This window comes from Maniola jurtina, chromosome 1 (assembly GCF_905333055.1).
Source record: "Maniola jurtina chromosome 1, ilManJurt1.1, whole genome shotgun sequence".
Taxonomy (NCBI): Eukaryota; Metazoa; Arthropoda; class Insecta; order Lepidoptera; family Nymphalidae; genus Maniola; species Maniola jurtina.
In genome coordinates this window covers 6,573,929-6,596,116 of record NC_060029.1, presented here as the reverse complement: position 1 = coordinate 6,596,116, position 22,188 = coordinate 6,573,929, and the positions used below count along the sequence as shown (strand labels likewise).

At 37.0% G+C, this 22,188-nt stretch overlaps 1 protein-coding gene across 1 annotated transcript; it reads right to left on the bottom strand.

Moving 5' to 3' along the window:
* Window positions 1-983: 983 nt before the first annotated feature.
* LOC123868838 (zinc finger protein 271-like) lies at window positions 984-21,885 on the bottom strand. The gene is made up of 5 exons (XM_045911487.1): window positions 21,657-21,885; window positions 20,954-21,082; window positions 18,342-18,664; window positions 4,609-4,759; window positions 984-1,350 (listed from the first exon to the last, which is right to left on the bottom strand). Exons 1-5 carry the CDS (start codon window positions 21,883-21,885, stop codon window positions 1,085-1,087), a joined length of 1,098 nt encoding a protein of 365 aa, XP_045767443.1. The 3' UTR covers window positions 984-1,084.
* Window positions 21,886-22,188: the final 303 nt, after the last annotated feature.

Sequence of the window (22,188 nt, the reverse complement as noted above, 5' to 3'; positions counted from 1 at the left end):
AAAAAGCCCTAGGAATACCTGTCATAATATATTTATTTTAAAAAAATGCGAGTTTTTCTATTTTCAGGATAGAATTACTTACTAAAAAGATATTATAAGTGGGTCCCTCCGAATTCATATAGGTGGTGCATACCTAATTCCTTTTTATTTCGTATACGTTTTGAATATAAAATACAGACATATAGGTTCCTAACTTTAGACAGATGATTCAAGATAAAGCTTATTCGATTTTATAGCACCTAAGTATTTTCTAATTTAGGTATCTAAAAAAAGGATAATAATAAGGCACTTAAAGGCACTTGGCAATTTAAATTCCTTTCAGTTATGGGTAATAATTCAAGTTCTACTAATATTTAAATTGTATAAATCGATTTATCGTTGTTATAAATAAAAATTATTAAGTAGTAAGTAAGTTACACATGTAGGTATGAACTTAATATAGATATAAGTATCACAAGTTAAAGGACGGATCGATAAAATTAATCACTACTTGATTATGTGAAAATAATATCGATGGTTTTTTACGAATTCCATATTTTAAAGCTGTTGATAGACAGCGCATACTTATTATTTTATAGGTAGGTAACATACATAATTCACATACTTATCTATTATACAATATTGGTATTTAAATAGCCGTTTTATATTTTTCATGAGCTGACTTAAATAAGTAGGTAATTGCTCAAAATCTTTGGCTATACATATATTGAATAGTGAACAATAAGAAGTAGACGTAGTACCTAATAGTGATGCCGACATTATTTACACTTAACTTTAAAGTATCTAATATAATAAGTCCGTATTAATTTTTCATAATATAGTGACCAGACAACCGTCAAAAAAATTAGGTGATTCGAACTTAGTTAATTTTCTATGTTTAAAAACTGATGAAAATTTTGTTACATTAAAATTAATGTTACATTAAATAAAGTATGGTATTTTGTTTTGCCTTAAAAACTTGAATTATTTTTAAGGTTTTACATCGGGCTAGATGGGCACTAATTATAAATAAAAATAAATTCTATTAAATAATAAGTTGGTAAATATATAACCGAAGAAATATCTAATGTACTAAATGCAAATTTCAGTTAGAAATAAGGGGAGTCAATGGTGCTGGTTCTTCGCCGTAATATGTGTAGCGATGCCGAGGTAAGATGGAGCCTGAGGAGGGTTCGACATCCGAATGCTGCGACTCCCTGTGACGCCGAAGGTCAACTTTTCGTTGGAATGCCTTTTCGCAAAGTCCGCAGGAAAAAGGTTTGTAGCCGGTGTGCTTACGCATGTGCGTAATGAGGTTCGAGCTTTGACTAAAAGCTTTGGAGCATACGACGCATTTATGCGGTTTTTCACCTGTAACAAAATGTGTTTATAAAAATAACAGTTTGATACCTATAAACACATAAGATAGATGCACATACCTAAGATAAAATAGATCTTAATAACAGAATGGAATTTCTTAAAAAACAGATAGGTATGAGAGATTAGAAACTTTATTGTAACATTAGAAACCGTAATAGGCTCGCAAATCCTACGCTCCACCTCAGGAAAGTCGGAAAGGCATTTGTACAATATTATATAATAAAATTCCACAGTCAATTTTAGACTTGCCTTTACATAAGTTTAAAAAAATCTATTAAAAGTATGCTCCTGAAAAAAGCTTCTTATACAATCGAAGATTATGTAAATGACAAAAAAGCTTGGATTTGACTCGCTCCAGCAATACACGGAGCTGCAATTGCTTGTATGGTACAGTATGGCATATAATTGTAAATTGAACACTTGAAAAGAGCAACCGCTGAGTTTCTTGCTGGTTCTTCTCGGTAGGAACGGCATTCCGAACCAGTGGTAAATTATTTTGACGATTCAAAAGCACTTGTAAAAGTTTAATTGAATAAAAATATTTTGAATTTGAATTTGTAAAGTTGTGAATATGTACCAGTGGATATTTTTGTTAAGTAAAAAGTTAACAGCTGTTAATCAATCTAACTCTTTATATATAAGTGATTTTAGAAATAACATTATGTTTTTGTGAGTTAAAAAGTACTAGTTGTTAATTACCTAATAATAATTATAGAGAGTTAAACTTACTTAATCTACATTTAGATTCAGTTATCGAATGTATTTAATGTAGGGGTGTCGTTTATCGAATGAAAGGTGATAATTAAAGCTTGTTAGCTTGTATAAGCGGCGTTTCTTACTTGTCATAATATAACTCGTATCACATTACAACCGTTACATTGGTATTTAGCCAGCTTTCCACAATATAATTAATTGAACATTGTAAAAGGACCAATTCTTCGATAAAAATTTAAAAGTTAACTTAAAAGAATGATTTTTCTTTGTATCTATTTCTGTGGAACGTGCAATGGTTTAGTGCCTGTCTATCTATGTGGGAAAAACGTCTATTTTCATTTAAAAAAGTCCAAAAGCCCAAGAAATAGTTCTTTATATATCAAAGTAATGTAATATGTAATATCAAAATGAGTTTTAAAAGTTTAAGAATGATGGCAAACCCAAAATATTTTTTTAATTAATAAGTAGGTATATAAAGTAGGCGGATAGGTACCTAAGTAACTAAACAAAAAACACCAAAACACACCATCCAAATAGTGGAAAAACCAAGGAAAACCCCCACATCATTTAAACCGCTACGTACATATATTTTAACATCAATAGATATTTATCTAACTTTTTTTTATATTGTGAAAGTAGACGTATCGAAGAACTTTTCCACTAGTAGACTAGTTTTTTCATTATTTTAATGCTATTATTTCCACTATAACCGTTGACTCACAATGTTTCTAAGTTTACTTGGCGCCACGGTAAGAATTACAAAGGATAATATTATAGGGAAACTTGAATGAAAAGATGCTGTGATCAAGGCAGCGTAATTTGTCCCAGCAATCTACCTACATAGTGAGAATTTCTTTATGCCCACAGACCACTATGCCATACAACGAAACGAAATAATTTATAGATGAAACAGGATTTACTGCTACTTTTTGTTTTCGCTGTGACGCGACTCGGGTCTTGAAGGCTGTACGGCTAATTGCAGGGCGAACTGCATTTTGGAATATTGATGATGGGGCTTTTATCGGGAGGACGAATGCCTTTTAAGGTTACTGTAAATCATTCGGAACTGCCCAGACGTGACGAGACGACTCGACGGAGACAAATATGTACGTCGTAGTTTTTAGATGCGCAATTCTCTCGATGTTTTCTTACAATCGAAGGTAAAAACGTGTCTTATTTGGTGTATTGTTTATTTGTTTCATTGAAATAAAGATTTTACTTTTAACGTTGAGGAATGCGGTTTTATTTATAGATTTATATCACATATAGATATGGATATATTGCATACAAGTTTTAATAAAATAAGTGCCTAGATGGACGAATCGACGTAATTTTTCTTGTATATGGTTACAAGTAGTCAAAGACCTGCAAAGCGACATAGGCTAATTTTTACCGCGAAAAATCGAAAAGGTAGTTCCCAATGGATTTTTAAAATCATAAATCCACGCGAACAATGTCACGAGTATTAACTAGTAATTAATACTTACAGTTTACCTGCTCAATATAGCTATAAGCGAATCTTTAGTTGGACTTAAGTAGAACCACTAAGTGTGAAACTTGAATAATAGGGGCAACTTAAATAACTTTAGTAGGTACTCAGTAGACTGTTATTTTCTGACAAAACTTTGAAAACAATTACGTAGAGGAGTGAAATATACCTACATTAATTTGATTCTAAGTACACCCGTCAACAAAGTTCTTGTAACTGCAGTTATGAAATGAATTTATAATACTGACAATGATCATTATCGACTTGTATGTGCCTATTTTCACTTTTAAAGAGCCTAGCACCTGGGTGCGAGCTCCGCTCCGCGTCTTTTGATGAACTCGAACCTTGCGTAGGTACAAAAATTACTGTTCGACATTGGTGAAGTAGCAACTTTCCTGCTGTCACCTCCTACTAAGTTTTGATTAATTAGCTCTGAACAAAAAATTTACTTTTTTTTTAAATTTAATTTGCTTTGCTAACCTAATTGGCAGTCAGCATTGATAGAAAACTTGATAGCTTTTTGTATCAATGCTAACTGCTATATTATTGTGGTCGGCTCGGCCAGAGAAAACTTTTGCGGTCATGTGCCATTTTCTTTAATTCCATGTACCTATTTAAGTATCTACCTACAATATGTCAGGTTCAGATTTTTATTTCGTCGACTTAAAGGGCCAAAACATAAAACTGCTTTGCGACGCCGCGGCCGCGTCGCGCCCACAATAATAACATAAAAATCTGCGAGCTTACATGACGCTTCACCAAAAATTACGAATGGATTTGCGTCCCACAATCGTACTTAATTAGTTTAGAATAAAATACAACACCATTTTATGCGATCCATGACACTGAAATAATCATCAATAACAAAAAATATGCCCTACTGAGCATATTTTGGGCATACATAGAGATCGTTAGTTATCCGAACCATCATGGCAGCAAAAAAACTTGAGGCGCAAAATCGCATTGCATCACCGTCATGTTGTGTTGTGCATGCGCATTGCGTCGCAACGCAGTTTTGTTTAAAACGAATGATATTGATATCTCACCAGTATGTATGTAGGTGTGTTTCTTCATGTCTGATTTCTGGTGGAAGCGCTTCCCGCAGTACTGGCACGGGTACGGCCGCGTGTCCGAATGGATGAGCAGGTGAGTGGACAGCGTACTGGAGCGCTTGAAGCACTTTCCGCATTGCTTGCACTGAACAAAACAATAAATGAAATTAAACAAAAGAATATTACAAAGTACATATTCCAATAAGATTTGGATTTCTACTTAGTAGGACTATTATTCCACTAACGTCCTCAAGATGTTATCCTTCACTGTTAGAGCAAGTGATATTTATTGTAACCCTTATTAATTGCTTAAGAAGTAGGTACATAGCTCCGAAAGTTGAAGATACGTGCTCAGGATTGAACCCTGACCCCCCAAATAAGACGGGCGCGCGACGTCTTCAACAGTTAGGCTATCACTGTATGCTTGAGTTCTATTTAATGTTCGCAAAAGTGTGTGAAGTCTGCCAATCCGGACTTGGCCAGCATAGTGGCCTAAACTTTTCTTATGTCAAAGGACCCTGTATTGTTGGTCAGTACTCACCTTAACGAAGGTGAAGGTTAGACATGCTAACTACAGCTTTGACGCGAGCTTTCTTAGATAGGTACTAAAAGTAGAGATATGTTTGTGTACGAATTTGTGTACTTAATATTATAGATCTACCTATTAGGTAGCACAAACTAATCTTCTGAATATCTAAAATTTAATGTACTTAAACGCAATTTTATATTAAGTGGACTGTATAAAACATATTTAGTCAAGATATATAATATGTGCCTACGAGTACTTGCTTACAGTGTAATTAAAATACAACTTTTTTCTAGAAATATATAATTATGTACCTATAGTGGAATTGACAGTCTGTCCAGTACGCTGACAACCGGCAATAAACTAATAACAGAGCACTTTTTTACCCCCTTCTATACACGTTTCTTTGATTTCTGTGAGTTATACCTATGCTTATTTTCTTTGATTGTAATTATCTTCTATCGAGTTTCTTTGTTCTCAAAGAAAAATAGTTACTTACTTATAAAATAAAAAATCACAATAAAGAACTTTTTTCTAAATAAGTAAGTAGGTACTAATAAATTGCCTTGGCTGGTAGGTAAAATACCTACGTGTGGTTATAAATTAAATAGAAAAATCTTACAAACATTAAAATCCTTAAAAATCTTACTGTTATAAAGGTAGATAGACCTTAGACAAGTAAGTTACATTCAAAACATTAACTGTTTCAAATCTTGTATGCAAATAAATTCTTGTGTCACATTCCACTTAGGTACATTTGTTAGACAAAGAAATCCTCAGGATTTATTTGATCAGTTGTTTTGACCGTATTCAGTAGGCACCGTGTCGTATTTTACGCATAAATTTTAAAGATTGTAACAGAATTTTCAATAACTTGGACGTCATTTACCTACCTATCGGCACAGAATATATAATAGTACTATGTATGTTTATGTAGGTAGATACATGTAGTTATACCTAATGCGATCAAACTTAGAATAGGAATGAATTTAAACCACGTTTCAGCTGGAAATATTATAAAATTAATACTATAATCAAACAATCTTAATGTGTCTGAGCATAGAACAATTTTTCTGTAAATTTTGAGATTCACTATGGGACATCTGTTCATTAACATAGGTAGGTAGGTACATGATGAAATTGAAATTAAAATATCAAACTATTATTGTACACCACTTAATAGGCAGTAGTTACACAACAACCACTCTGGACCTAAGTTTTTTTTCATTAACTTTTTATCATTAGGTAGACCAATGTTAAGTTGCACTCAGGGACAGCCTGTGATTTAGCTGTACTTTTAACTTAAAATGCAACATAATTTTAAGTAAGTAGGTAAGCATTGCAACAGGTTAAGAATTTTAATATGATAGAGACCGTGTTTATGTAGTTAAGTTGCGGTTATTAATCGTGTGGTGATTATTCAATGGGTGGTGCGCAGTGCTTATGCAGAAAATGACAATCCTACGAAAATCCGCGTATGCCAGTGACAGTTGGCGGGGCAGCTGCCCGCCGTGCCGCCGCGACCCTGCCTCGCGCCTACAAAAACGACTCGCTTTTTTCATCCTCTTTTTATGCCGATGCACTCTCTTATAAACGACACAGGTGCTAGTATGACCATCCACATATGGTTATCGGTTTGTAACTGGTAAGTACAGAGGCGATTTTTTACGACAGTCAGAAATTAAAAGACTAAGGTGCTGTGCTACGCAGACTAAAAACAGTTATGAATGCCGCGTTCGATGCGAGTTACGATTGTTCGAAATTGTACCTACCTTCTTACTTATGAGCTCTAAATGTTTTCTTATTAAGGGCCTGCCGACATTATTCCTTTGAAAGTATTGTTATTCAACACCTATCTAGTCCTACAAATGACATCACAAAATTTTCAAAAAAATATGTACAATAGTTTGGTTAATGGTCTTTAGTTATTTAGAGTTATTTATTTAAATAATCGTTTATTACGATAAATACACGAATCTGATACAATAGTAGCTTCATTTAAGATCGTGTATCAACTTCTTTACCTGTGCAACCACGAAAGTAAATCTTACATTTAATAATAGGGAATATATATATGATACACTTTCGAAACGTATTTTATTCTATTTCGACATTCTTTATGAAAAATTCACATTTGGGTCAAATAATCCTAGTCGGCCCTGCGCGGGAGACGCGACGCATACGGCAGGCGCCCTTCAGACGTGGTGGATGTGCGCAATTTTTCCCGCCAATCGCTCTCGATTTACGAAAAATATTTTTTGTGTGATCTTATTGTAGCGAAATTATTATTTATAAATTATTGAATAAGGATGATTTGTTTTAGTTTTAAGAAACTTTTATCATCCAATATTAGTGAACTCCATAGTAAATAGGTACTTAGTAGTGTTTTTTAGTTATTTCGTTGTTTTAAATTGTGTTAGGTAGGTACGAAGGTATCATAGTCAAATATCAGGATGCCGAAAATATCTCGACTAAAACGATCCCAACTACAAAAGATTGAAAGCATGAAAATCGCGTAAGTACCTACTTATCTTCCCATATACCTATTATTACATAAAAATATTGTGCGGCACACTATTTTTTGGCCCGATCCCTGGAATTGAATCCGAAACCTCGTCACCCATAGTGGAACATTGAAACTCCTGACTAACTAGGTACTACTACTTACTATAAACGGCCTCGTCCCCGGCTTCGTACCTACGGCTTTTTTGAAAATAAATAAGTACAGCCTATGTCACTCAGGAATAATGGTAGCTTTCTACTGATGAAAGAATTTTCAAAATTGGATCAGTAGTTCCAGAGATTACTTCATACAAACTTTACTTCTTTATAATATGAATGAATAAACACACACCATTCCTTGTTGCGTCATTCATGTAAGCAGCTGGGCAAAATACTGTAAGTAGGTAAGTACTAAGTACCTACCTAGTAACTTCCTACCTACCGACACAGATTACAATAATGGTCAAAACTTATTTATAAGTAGGTAGAGGTACCTATAATAGCACCCCATAGTACGCGACAGGTTGACATGGCAATCGGATAATGAGCCGCACATCTCCCGCGCTATCCCGCACCGGGTTAGCGCGAGGGCTGTGCGGGTGAGTGGGACGTCCCCATCCCGATTGCCATGTCGACCTGTCGCGTACTATAGATGCTAGTTATAATTACCTACCTCGACCTATCGCCGACTAAAGTTCGCGATAGGTCGAGATGGCAATTGGAATATGAGGCGGGGGGACGCCCCGCACACCTGCGCTCGCCCGCACCGCTCGCTAGCGCGGGGACTGTGCGGGTGTGCGGGGCGTCTCCACCCCGATTGCCATCTCGATTTGTCATGTACTATATACCTTCATAATATTGCAAATTGTACGATAGGTACATAGGTAGGTTACTAACAACAGATTCTTTGTTTACTTTTATTATTTTAGTTGTAGTTTACTCACGCCCCGAGGGTTCAGTACTCAGGTATTTTTTCGAAATTTTACACGATAAATCAAAAACTATTGTGCATAAAAATATATACGTAGTAAAGCCCTTTCACAATATTATGATACCCCACTTGTTATAAATAGTTACCTTTGAAATTTGAAAATACTAATTATTTCTTGATGGCATAAATTTTTAGGGTTACGTACCTCAAAAGGAAAAACGGAACCCTTTTTTTGACCTATCTCATAGCCAGCGTTTGCAAATCTAAGCATACGTAGGGACTGACAGACGCGACTTTGTTTTATACTATGTAGTGATGACGCAGAGTTTTCGCGGCAGCTTATGAAAGTGGCAGAGGCGGCAAATAAATAAAAAAGACAGAATACCTTGAGCGTTTTTTACCCGACTATGGCAAAGCCGAAAGGAAGGGTTATGATTTTAGCAGTGTATGTATGTATGTATGTATGTATGTATGTATGTATGTATGTATGTATGTATGTTTGTATCCAGATTCTGTGTGTTCCACCGTAGCGCCTAAACTACTGGGCCGATTTTGATGAATGAGGTGTCAATCGATTCGTTGTAAAGGCCCGGGTGGCATAGGCTATATTTCATACGAAAAAAATCGGCCAGATGGATGTTACATCAAAAAAGTGAGGGTCTAAAAAAAATTAATTGCTATTGTGTCGAGTGAGATGTCCAATAAAAGAGGAGAAAATTTTGAGTTCATAAATATAAATATAGTTATTATTAAAATATACCAAGCGACAGAAAACCATTTTTTATTATAATTATTATTTCTTATTCAGCGCCACCTATTGGTCATTCACGAGACCTCGGTTGGTCGTCGCATCATAGACAACGGAAAAGTTTCAAATAAAAAAAAAGTTGAAAAAACTATAACCCGACTACGGAAAAATGAGACAACTTGAACCCGACTTGGTACAAGTAAAATAAACTAAAAAGAAAGAAACAAAACAAAACAAAAACAAGATAGGTGCTTAGTGCTATCATCGTCTTCATCGTCTTGAGTAAGATTCAATACAAATGCCGTGGTCGTGCGTTGTCGATAGCAAAAAGAAAATATTCTAATTTGGTAGACAAATAAAATCATTGGGAATGCCGTCAATCAAGGATAAGAAATACGCTGTCGACAACGCACGACCACGGCATTCGTATTGAATCTTACTCAAGACGATGCACTAAGCACCTATCTTGTTTCTTTCTTTTTAGTTTATTTTACTTGTACCAAGTCGAGTTCAAGTTGTCTCATTTTTCCGTAGTCGGGTTATAGTTTTTTCAACTTTTATTTAAAGCAAAACTTCTTTACCGGTTTCAGAAATAGTTAGTACTTAGTATATAGTACATAGTATTATGTCGAAATATATAGCCCTACTTATTAAGGCTTTTAGGGAAACCTGTAACACCTGAAATACTTTACATAGTTTTGATTAATATTATCCCCGACTCGCACTTGACCGGTTTTTTTCTTATTGGATCTATCTATACATCTTTGGTGATTTTGTAATTTAATCGATATATTTATTACCTACCTACTTGCAAACAAACGAGGAGTTATTTCACGAGGCGTGAAGAAGCCAGGAAAGTTTTGTTTCAGTTTGTTAGCTTTTCAAAATTTATTTCTCAAGAATTATCTATACTAATAACTAGCTTTTGCTCGGTGCGCGAGCTGCTAAAGCAGCTCGCGTGATGTGGTAAGGTTAACTTTATTTTATAAAACCAAATTGATTTATTAATATACATAATTCACCCCGAAAAAACCCATAAAATGACAGGCATTTCTATTTTTTGTAGAAAATGTAAGTCCGCCATCTTGGATTTAAAAATAAATGTCATTATCAAAATCAGCACCCTGGAAAACCCTGAAAACGACATCCATTTTATTTTTTGTAGATTAGGATAATAATTTAGTAGGGTGCGTGGGTGCGCGGACCACTAAAGTGGTCCGCGAGCATGCAGAGATTGTTTCACAATTAGACCTTCGGACCCTGATCATCTTTTGCCAAGAAACCACTCATCCATTTTTTATAGCCTCCGAGATAGACACCGACGAAATTTGTACGGCGGCCATCTTGTTTTTCCAAAATTTTCCACTTTTTCTATTAATCGTTTACTACATTCTTCAAAGATTGCTAGTTTCAACGAAATCGGTTGGAAAACAAAAGAGTCACAAAAATCATATAGGTCGCCATCTTGTTTTTCTGAAATGTCATAATTTTTCCCTACTCGTCTCCCCCACCCGAACACATCTCCCCTACATTATCGTATCGTTTTCCGTCTCTTTCTAGGAGAATGAGACATTCAATATTCGCCATACAAAATGTATGGGAAAATAAATTCCGCCATTTTGATTTTTTTTTCTATTCATCGAGTAGACCTTTGGATCCTGATCCTCTTTTGCCACGAAACCGCACCTCCATCTTTTATACCCTCCGAGCTGGACGCCGGCGAAATTTGTATGGCGGCCATCTTTTCTTCGCCATTTTGAATTTTTTTTCAGCTTTTTGGCAATTGGATGATGTCATGAATGACATTTGGTCGAGCACCCCCCACCTATCTTCAATACCTTGAGCGGACCCTTCACCCGTCTCCGACATCCTCGATCATCAGCTATTTCCAAATTTTTCCTCGATTTTTTTTTTGTTTTCTATACGACACAATCAGTGAAAAAAAAAAATTTCATACAAAATTTTACAGGAGGAGTTTTTGGGGAAAATCTCGAAAATCTCCCCAAAAGTGGCAACACTGTTTACATATTTCGATACTGCTGGTTGAGTCACACAATCGATTGATACATGTCGACTTTCCAAAATGTTGCCAACTGCCTCAAAAACGTGATCAAAATTTCGGAAAATTTGAAGAAAATACAAAATGGCCACTAATTTTTTTTGCAGAAGCAAATTAGATAATTTTACAACTTTCCCATTAACTACAGGATATACCGCTCCCGATAACGTTTCAATCTCTCCTCTCGCTCGCACCCACGCGAAACGATCGCCCCTAAAAAAAGACCACGTCGAAAATAACTTTTTTTTTGATAAATTCCAGTGTTGCCAGTCTCCGGCAACAAAAATACCCAAATGTCATTTGTACGAGCAAAACACATAATCGCTCATACTCGGATTTTGCGAAAAGTCCGTATTTCGATTTTTTACATTTTCCCCAAAATCTTGAAATTTCCCGAAAAATGGGGTAATTTTTCCCCACCAATCTATACCTCAAGTTCATACGTACAATCGCTTCATAGAAGCCGAATCGCTTCGATGTTGCCAAGTTTGAGATATTCGAATTTTAAAATTGCGTTTTTTCGTACCTCGAACAAAACGGCCGCCATGACAGCCGCCATCTTGAATTTTTAAAAACCACTCCCGTTCTGTCAAAATACAGGATAATCGTGGGCGAAACACGAAAAAATAATTATCCTCGACTACCCCGTTTCGGATCTGTGGCGCCGCGGTTCGGGGTCGAAAATTCAAAATTTTCAAAACGCTACGGCTCGGCCGCCATCTTAATTTTTCAATTTTTTTCACATTTTCTGTTAACCGTTTACTACATTCTTTAACAGTTGCGAATTTGAACGGAGTCCCTTAAAAAACAAAGGAGCTGCAAAAATCACGTCGGCCGCCATCTTGTTTTTCCGAAATGTCGTAATTTTTCCCCAGTCGAATCCTGCATCCGAACACATCTCCCTTACATCATTATATCATTTTCCGTCTCTTTCTAGGAGAACAATTATGTCAATGAGTCAGTGAGTGGTAATTGAGCTATATATAGTATAAATAATAACTAGTGTTTCGCTCGGTGCGCGAGCTGCTAAAGCAGCTCGCGTGACGTGGTTCGGTTGAATTTATTTATTAAGATGCACAATTCACCCCGAAAAACCCGTAAAACGACACCCATATCGATTTTTTCTTAAAAAATGCATGTCTGCCATCTTGGATTTCAAAATAAATGTCGTTATCAAAATCAGCACCCTGGAAAACTCTGAAAACGACATCCATATCATTTTTTGTAAAAACGGGGTAGTTGAGGTTAATAAAGTAGGGTGCGTGGGTGCGCGGACCACTAAAGTGGTCCGTGAGCATGCAGAGTTTGTTCCACCGAGTAGACCTTCGGACCCTGATCATCTTTTGCCAAGAAACCACTCTTCCATCTTTTATAGCCTCCGAGATAGACACCGACAAAATTTGTACGGCGGCCATCTTGTTTTTCCAAAATTTTCCACTTTTTCTATTAATCGTTTCCTACATTCTTTAAAGATTGCGAGTTTCAACGAAATCGGTTGGAAAACAAAAGAGTTGCAAAAATCATATAGGCCGCCATCTTGTTTTTCTGAAATGTCATAATTTTTCCCTACTTGCCTCCCCCACCCGAACACATCTCCCCTACATTATTGTATCGTTTTCTGTCTCTTTCTAGGAGAATGAGACATTCGATATTCGCCATACAAAATGTATGGGAAAAGAAATTCCGCCATTTTGAATTTTTTTTCTATTCATCGAGTAGACCTTTGGATCCTGATCCTCTTTTTCCAAGAAACCGCACCTCCATCTTTTATACCCTCCGAGCTGGACGCCGGCGAAATTTGTATGGCGGCCATCTTTTCTTCGCCATTTTGAATTTTTTTTCAGCTTTTTGGCAATTGGATGATGTCATGAATGACATTTGGTCGAGCACCCCCCACCTATCTTCAATACCTTGAGCGGACCCTTCACCCGTCTCCGACATCCTCGATCATCAGCTATTTCCAAATTTTTCCTCGATTTTTATTTTGTTTTCTATACGAAACCATCAGTGAAAAAAAAAAAATTCATACAAAATTTTACAGGAGGAGTTTTTGGGGAAAATCTCGAAAATCTCCCCAAATGTGGCAACACTGTTTACATATTTCGATACTGCTGGTTGAGTCACACAATCGATTGATACATGTCGACTTTCCAAAATGTTGCCAACTGCCTCAAAAACGTGATCAAAATTTCGGAAAATTTGAAGAAAATACAAAATGGCCGCCAACTCGTTTCACAGAAAGATTTTACACGGTTTCATAATTTTCCTATTAACTACAGGATATACCGCTCCCGATGACGTTTCAATCTTTCCTCTCGCTCGCACCCACGCGAAAGGGGATACCGTGAAAAAGACCATGCCAAAAATCACTTTTTCTTTGATAAATTCCAGTGTTGCCAGTCTCCGGCGACAAAAATACCCAAATGTCATTTGTACGAGCAAAACACGTAATCGCTCATACTCGGATTTTGCTAAAAGTTCGTATTTCAATTTTTTATAATTTCCCGAGAATCTTGAAATTTCCCAAAAAATGGGGTAATTTTTTCCCACCGATCTATACCTCGAGTCTATACGTACAACCGCTTCATAGAAGCCGAATCGCTCCGATGTTGCCAACTTTGAGATATTAAAACTTTTAAAATTGCGTTTTTTCGTACCTCGAACAAAACAGCCGCCATGACAGCCGCCATTTTGAATTTTTTAAAACCACTCCCATTCTGTCAAAATACAGGATAATCGTGGGCGAAACACGAAAAAATAGTTATCCTCGACTACCCCGTCTCGGATCTGTGGCGCCGCGGTTCGGGGTCGAAAAATCAAAAATTTTGAAACGCTACGACTCGGCCGCCATCTTGTTTTTCCAATTTTTTCGACATTTCCCATTAATCGTTTACTACATTCTTTAATAGTTACGAATTTGAACGGAGTCCCTAAAAAAACAAAGGAGCTGCAAAAATCACGTCGGCCGCCATCTTGTTTTTCCGAATTGTCATAATTTTTCCCCAGAGGGTTCCCAAAACCGAACACAACTCCCCTACATCATTATATCATTTTCCGTCTCTTTCTAGGAGAACAATTATGTCAATGAGTCAGTCAGTCAGTGAGTGGTAATCGAGCTATATATAGTACTAGTGATTCGCTCGGTGCGCGAGCTGCTAAAGCAGCTCGCGTGACGTGGTTATGTTAACTTTATTATATTTAACCAAATTTATTTATTAAGATACACAATTCACCGCAAAACCCACAAAACGACACCCATATCAATTTTTTCTTAAAAACTGCATGTCCGCCATCTTGGATTTCAAAATAAATGTCGTTATCAAAATCAGCACCGTGGAAAACTCTGAAAACGACATCCATATCATTTTTTGTAAAAAACGGGGTAGTTGAGGTTAATAAAGTAGGGTGCGTGGGTGCGCGGACCACTAAAGTGGTCCGCGAGCATGCAGAGTTTGTTCCACCGAGTAGACCTTCGGACCCTGATCATCTTTTGCCAAGAAACCACTCTTCCATCTTTTATAGCCTCCGAGATATACACTGACGAAATTTGTACGGCGGCCATCTTGTTTTTCAGGTCAGGTCAGGTTCAGGTCTGAACTCTGAACGGGTAGGACACTGGTTTACATATTATTATCCTTTACCCTTTTTAAGGTTGCGGACCTTAAAAGGAAAAACGGAACCCTTATAGGATCTCTTTGTTGTCTGTCTGTCCATCTGTCCGTCTGTCCGTCTGTCCGTCGTGTCTGTCAAGAAACCTATAGGGTACTTCCCGTTGACCTAGAGACATGAAACTTGGCAGGTAGGTAGGTCTTATAGCACAAGTACAGGAATAAATCTGAAAACCCCGAATTTGGTTACATCGTTTGAAAAAAAATTAAATGTGCTTTGATTTTCAAAGTAAGGAAACTATACCAAGTGGGGTATCATATGAAAGGGCTTTACCTGTACATTATAAAACATATTTTTATGAATAACAGTTTTTGATATATCGTGCAAAATGTTGGAATAAATACCCGAGTACGGAACCCTAAGTGCGTGAGTCTGACTCACACTTGGCCGGTTTTTTCAAATATCAATTGACGGATAAAACTTAAATGGCAAGCACTTTCTTAAATTTTATGCATTATAGCACGATTCAATATTGACTCTGAATGTAGTCTTAGTAAAGTCAAAGTACGCTTCACATCGTCACTTACTACCTACTGCTATTTACCAGGTGAGATAGCAAACAAGTGCTAATTTATAATTGAATAAAAAATATTAATTCAGGTCTTTTACGATATCAACACACATTAAATTTTCTCCATTGCCGCTTCTAACACGCTTTTGCTCTATGGAAAAAAAACCAACCGAGTGCGAGTCAGACTCGCGCACCGAGGGTCCCGTACTCGGGTATTTTTTTCAATTTTGCATAATAAATCAATCACTATTATGCATAATAAAAAAAAACCCCCACCAATACTAAAAAATAAAAAATAATTTAATTTTTATCGAACATATTATTATGTATACAGGAGTAAAATGTAGTTCTATAGTATCATTTTTTGGATAGTAAATTAAATTGCTTTTACTATTTAGTGTTGGTGGTTTTTAAGTTTTTTATCTATTTTTAGGGTTAAGAAAAAACGGAACCCATAAAGGATCACTTTGTTGTCTATCTGTCCGTCCGTCCGTCGTGTCTGTCAAGAAAACCTATGGGGTACTTCCTGTCGACCTAGAATCATGAAATTTGGAATTTTGAATGAATATTTTTTTTTGTGATGTAACCTCAAATTCAAGGTTTTCGGATTTATTCCTTTATACTTGTACTATAAGACCTACCTACCAGCCCAATTTCATGATTTTAGATCTACGGGAAGTACCCTATGGATTTTCTTGACAGACACGACAAACGGACACACAAACAGATAGACAGACGGTCAGACAACAAAGTGTTCCCAGAAGGGTTCCGTTTTTCCTTTTAAGGCACGGAACCCTAAAAAGCTAAGCGTATCGGTGCTATGTCGTTTCTTTTTTCGCCAATGTTGAGGTTGTTAACTTGGTTGACCTGTAGCCGTAGTACAGTTTACCGCCACTAGATGGCGGTAAAAATTAAAGTAAATTAATGTCGAGGTGTAGAGGGGTGAGAGGGAACCAAATGCTCGAGGCCATTCGAAACTTGGAGCGTCTTAATAGAACATGGCCTTAACCCTTCTCATTTTGAGAGGAGACCCGTGCTCAGTAGTGAGTCGGCGAAGCGTTTATCTATAAACAAAGTATCTATGAAACCTTTATGATTTTAAAATAATGATATTGTTAATTTCTTGTAAAATAATAAACTGGTTAACTGGTTAATGCTGCATGATATATGTAACAATACCAACATCGGTGTGGGTAATTAGTCGGACACCGAAGGCTCGTGCGCGCCACGCGCCGTTTTCCGCTTCTCGCTTCCCCTCCTTAATAATTTTATAATCGTATAAAATAATTTTAAAATGAAAGTAATGTAGATTCTTATTCATAATATCGATAAAATTAGACTCAACCAATACCACTGTATAATACAATAAGTATACGTCATCGCAGCGATATGTTTAACCATGATTCTAGATGTATAAAAACTTTTTATGTAGGAAAAATAATATTTTTCGAACTCTTGAACGTGATTGTACCTAGTTGCTAGGTAGGTACTATATTTTTAGGTAGGTAGGAATCTCCATCAACTTCTCTCTACGTGTATATAAGATAAGATAAGATTGATTAATTCAATATGTTAACAAAAATGGCATTTTGATTAAAGCCGTAGCGGATTTTTATAATGACGCCAAAAAGAATACGGCAAATTGAAAAAAACGGTGACAAGACCGGACCCTGCGCGCCTGAGAGCCGTAAACTGCGTGCAAAAGACGCGCGACTAGTTTCGATTCAAGAGTACTTATTAAGACAAGGGCAGTTTTTGTTCTTGATTTGTAAAAAAACCGATAAGCGGGTACAGGTTTACTATTTAAAGCTAGCCTGAACGGAAACTGTACAGTTATTCTGATCTCGGTAAAGGATGTCGCATGTTTAGGCTATTTATTAACTCTATCAGCCTCCATCAATTATAGTAACAGTTATTATTCCTTCCATACAAGAGCATTGAAGGCCATCTCTTTTTGCGATATGATTTTATTTGTGTGACGGAGTATCGTCAGAGGAAATAGCAAAAGGTCATAACTCGAAACAAAATACTAGCAAATTAGGAAACAGTGTAAAAATAAACCAGTGTTTGTTCACTTTTGTACATTATAAAAGCTCCGATTGGTCGTTTTTTCGCATGTAGATTGCGCTACTAAATAAAAATTTATGCACCTACCTACTTTTACATAATTATGAAAACATGATAGGACATGAATAAAATAATGAGTTATAAACGATGTACTTATATCATCGTCATGATCAATCTGTGGCCAAAATAACCCAATCGACCCACTATATGGAGGGGTCTCATCTCAAAATGATGAGGTAGGCCATAGCCTGCTACAGCCGCTGGTCCAGTGTGAATGAGTAGACTTCACATACCTTTAAGAACATTATGGAGAACTCTCAGGTATGTAGGTTTTCTTCACGTAACTAACTCCAACAAATCCAAAGCTCCACGTATCTACTCCGTTTTGTAACTCCAAACTACCTATGTATTGGCTTACAAATAATTCCAATTTACCTACTTATTTACTTTGTCGTAGCTGCGCTAGCATTCCTATGGAAAACGTTTGTCATAGGAACGCTACGACAAACGATCTAATATCAGCAGGCGCAGGCGCCTGAATTACCTAATAAAACCAAAGCATCTAATTATATATGTTGTGACAAAAGAGTTTAGTAATATTAAAATTAATAAATCAAACATAGGTACTTAAACGTACTGTGTACAGACAAGTACATGTTTTCCTTACCTACAATATAATTAAGCTTTTTATTAATAGTAGTTTAAGCTACATACCTGAAAGGATTTTTCATTTTTGTTTTCATTCTTAAGGAGGAGTGAAAAGTTGATGTCTGGTTGCGGTGGTGGTGGTAGGTAGGTGTTGAAGGAAGGTTCTGAAGGGCAGCGTCGAGGCTCTGAACTGGAGAGCCGGTCTTCGTCGGGGCTGCTCCGGCATCGCTTAACTAGTTCGAGTGGCGCGTCGAAATCTTCTCGCTCGTCCCAGCGTGATGCTGGGGATTCTCTCTCTGTTTCTATTTGTTCACGTTCGCACGCACTCCCTGGCGACCAAATCTGCCTATTCTTTGTTGACAAGTTCAATGGTAACTCTTCTTCGTCATCTATGGATAAATATAAGCGTTATAATAATGTAGTCATGACTTATGAACAGGCAAGGATGTCGTTATCGGCAATTTCAGTTAAAAATAAAATAAAATTGTATCTGCTAGTTTTTCACGGGCAATCTGTTTAGTCGCGGGGATGGATGGACATGGGATCTATCGCTGTCGTCCATAGCCTATATGGTCATCCCAGGGATGCAAGCTATCATTAGGCATATCTAGGCATTTTTTTCTCCCGAAAAATCAATGAGTTCCCACGGGATTCTTAAAAAACCCTAAATCTACGTGGGTAAAGTCGTGACAATCATCTGTTTGGTACAGAGATACGAGCTCGTAGCTCCTCGTATATCCTGGAGGTAGATTCATTTTTACTCCAGGAAATCAAAAAGTTCTCACGGGATTTTAAAAACCTAAATCCACGAGGATGAAATCGCGGGCATCACCAAGTTAGGTATATATATTTACCTACATATTATTATATGACAAAGTCATTATTACTTATATTAATTCATCACATTTTTCAGAGGTCACATAGGTTAGGTTTTCAGAAAGGTTAAATAGGTCAAATCGGACGTTTCGCGTTTATCAAAAGACATCGCAGGTGCATCTTTATTTGTAGATGTTGCGTCAACGTCTGCTGCAACAATAAGCGGTGGCATATTTAACTCGAGTCAATCTGAATCTTAAACGCGGAAAACTACACCTGAGTCAATATTGTAATCTTATTAAAATTAAACTTAATGTTTGAAATCCATAAGGAATAAAGATTTCGGTAAATCTCAATATCTGCAATAAAATTTGGTATGTTTTAAATTACGAGTTGAGTACCTACGATGTGGTCTATAATTACTTGAGTTCAAAATAATCGATTGGATTGTTGATAGATTTAGAATAGATTTGTTGGCATGGTTGTAAGTATGTATATATATTATGTAGTATGATGATACGTACTTATGTAAGTAATTATAAAAGACGTGTAGTTTAAGTTCAATCAGCCATCACTCACTCACCTACCCCGGAGAGCATGTTGAGCAGTCGTTGCCAGTTAGTTAGTTATTAACCTAAACCTAAGTAATCATTAAACCTAGAGTTGAATTCGTATTCTTAACAATAAGGGTTAAGTCCTGTTATGTTAGGGTTAAGTTATAAGTTATGGGACGACCTGTCAACGTATCAAATTTCTGAGTATAGTTCGCGACGGGTCGACATGGCAATCTTGGTGGGGACGTCCCATACACCCGCACAGGTGCGGGATAGCGCGGGTGACGTGCGAGTGTGCGAGGCATCTCCCCCTCCATGACTCACCTCATACCCCGATTGCCTTGTCGACCTGTCGCGAACTATAGGTACCTATTCCAAGAAATAGCTATAAAAAATCAAGTACCTACTTGAATCTAGGTCTTTTAAATATATTATCATTAAATTCAGGGCTATAACCGACGAAAATACGGATAAGCAGTAATTTAAATACTAAAAGAATTTTAATACGACTGAAGTGTGTTTGTGTGGTAGCTGTAAATACTTGCTATTCTTTGAAAAAGTTGAAAAACATAAAAAATGTACTTCGGTTGTGGAGGTAAACGACATGTAAACTGCGGCATATCAGTGTTTTGCGGCTCAAGCCACAACTTACGTTGATAGCTATTCTAATGAGGAGTACACTCGAGAAGGCATGTAAGGAGGCCGAGGCAACACTCGCGTCTTATCGGACGACCCAAAAATCGTTTCAAGTATTTTTAGAAATCTCTGGTGTCTATTGTTGATTTAGTGATGGAAGTTCGGAATTGAAACTTTCTTGCTAAGAAAACTATGGGCATTCATAAATAAGTTTGGCATATTTCAAATCACGTAGGTATTGAAAATTGAAAAGAAAAATACCTACTTATTATCTATGTTTTTGTTGTTGGGTATCATTTTTATGGTTTCGTGAAAACTATAAGACTTTATTATGTACCTACATAATTATCTTATTATTCGTCGCCTGAAAATGGTGTAGACTGTAGGACGTAGGTACATACCTATTATGTAATATTATAACATGGGCTGTGACGTCATGGGTCAAAATCTATGATTGAGTCCACATTTTTTCAACACTTGAACGCTTTATACTATTCAGACGCAAGAGATGATAAAATAATAAGTAAGTAGCCTAGGTATGCCATGTTTCTAACTCGATGGAACAGAATATTGTCTAAAAACTAACGTAGCAAAGTGCTACGCTACGATACTAAGTAGGCAAATATGACTATCGTGATTGTCGAGATCACAGCCTATGCTACGAATTCTTACCGTCTCTTGGGGGTGTGTGTCTTGCTGGATCACTTGGGAAATGCGGTGCGTGTGGCAACAACAGCGGCCACACTCCGGCGCCCCCGTACAGAGCGCCCAGGCCACTGCAGTACATCAAGGCTCCAAGTTCTACGCGAAATAATTATTTCATTTCATTAAAATGCTCCTAATAGTTAGCTTTAAATACTGCCTTTTGGCAGAGGATGTACGAGGATATAATGTATCCTCGAATGAGTGTCACCATCATCGGCATCTCAGACCATCGCCAGTCCACTGCTGAGATTGGCACTCTTCACCATAACTCATTTCTGCATAGAATGCCCTTCCGGTTTCCTTTATCCCCGCTATGTATAATATACCTTCTAGGCTATCTCTACTGTTTGGTGTGATCTAAAAAAACCTTAGAGCACTAGATCTAGGTTTCCTCACGATTACACATGAGTGTGAAATCCACTAATTGTATAACTATTGGTTTTTCCTAGTTCTGGTGGATAGGGGTTCAAAAATATTAATATGAAGCCTTATTAAGACTTTGGGTTTCACGAGAGTGGCATTTGCACCTGTGGTTTTTTTGGTGGTGGTCTAGTGTAAAGATTCTCGTGATATGTTATATCGAGGTGCTTAGTTTACAAGATTCATTGAATTAAAAGCTACGAGGATAACTAAGAAGAACTACAAGAAAGTAAGCGGAAACAACACATGCCTGTAGCCCTGGCGTATTGCTTGAGGGCACGTCCTGCAATCTCGATGTCTCCAAGTTGTAGGAGATCCAAGCGTTGGTGTGCGAGAGAATCCGGGGACTGCGGTGGGGAGCGGGGGGAAGTAGGCGTGTGTGGGGACACGCTCCTCTCCGGAGATGGGAAGCGTTGTCCGGGGGGCGATGCCGCCTGGAAGTGCTCCGCGAGACGCGACAGCAGCACATGGCGGGACATTCTGCAAACAAATTCGGACTGCAACTGCTTGCTTGTACCTACTTGCTTACTCTACAAAAACTCACAATTCAAGTGCTTATTCTAAGTTCACAGTGTGCTATCATTTTACTACGAAAATACCTAAATATTAGGTACACAATCCTCAGATTTGAATATCAAAAAAACTGTTAACAACATAATATGTATTTAGAAATTATTTCTTCTGAGATGGTGCCCATGACTTCGTCCGTGTATATACTTAGTTTTTAAAAAATCCCGTGGGAACTTTTTGATTTTCCGACAAAAAAGTACCTACCTACTTAC

Excerpts from the sequence above, each read along its gene's own strand:
- LOC123868838 (XM_045911487.1), bottom strand. The coding sequence starts at position 21,885 with ATGTCCCGCCATGTGCTGCTGTCGCGTCTCGCGGAGCACTTCCAGGCG. Across the intron at positions 21,083-21,656 it reads GCAATACGCCAGGGCTACAG|AACTTGGAGCCTTGATGTAC; the intron begins GCATGTGTTGTT and ends TATTTCGCGTAG. Across the intron at positions 1,351-4,608 it reads ACACACCTACATACATACTG|GTGAAAAACCGCATAAATGC; the intron begins GTGAGATATCAA and ends ATTTTGTTACAG.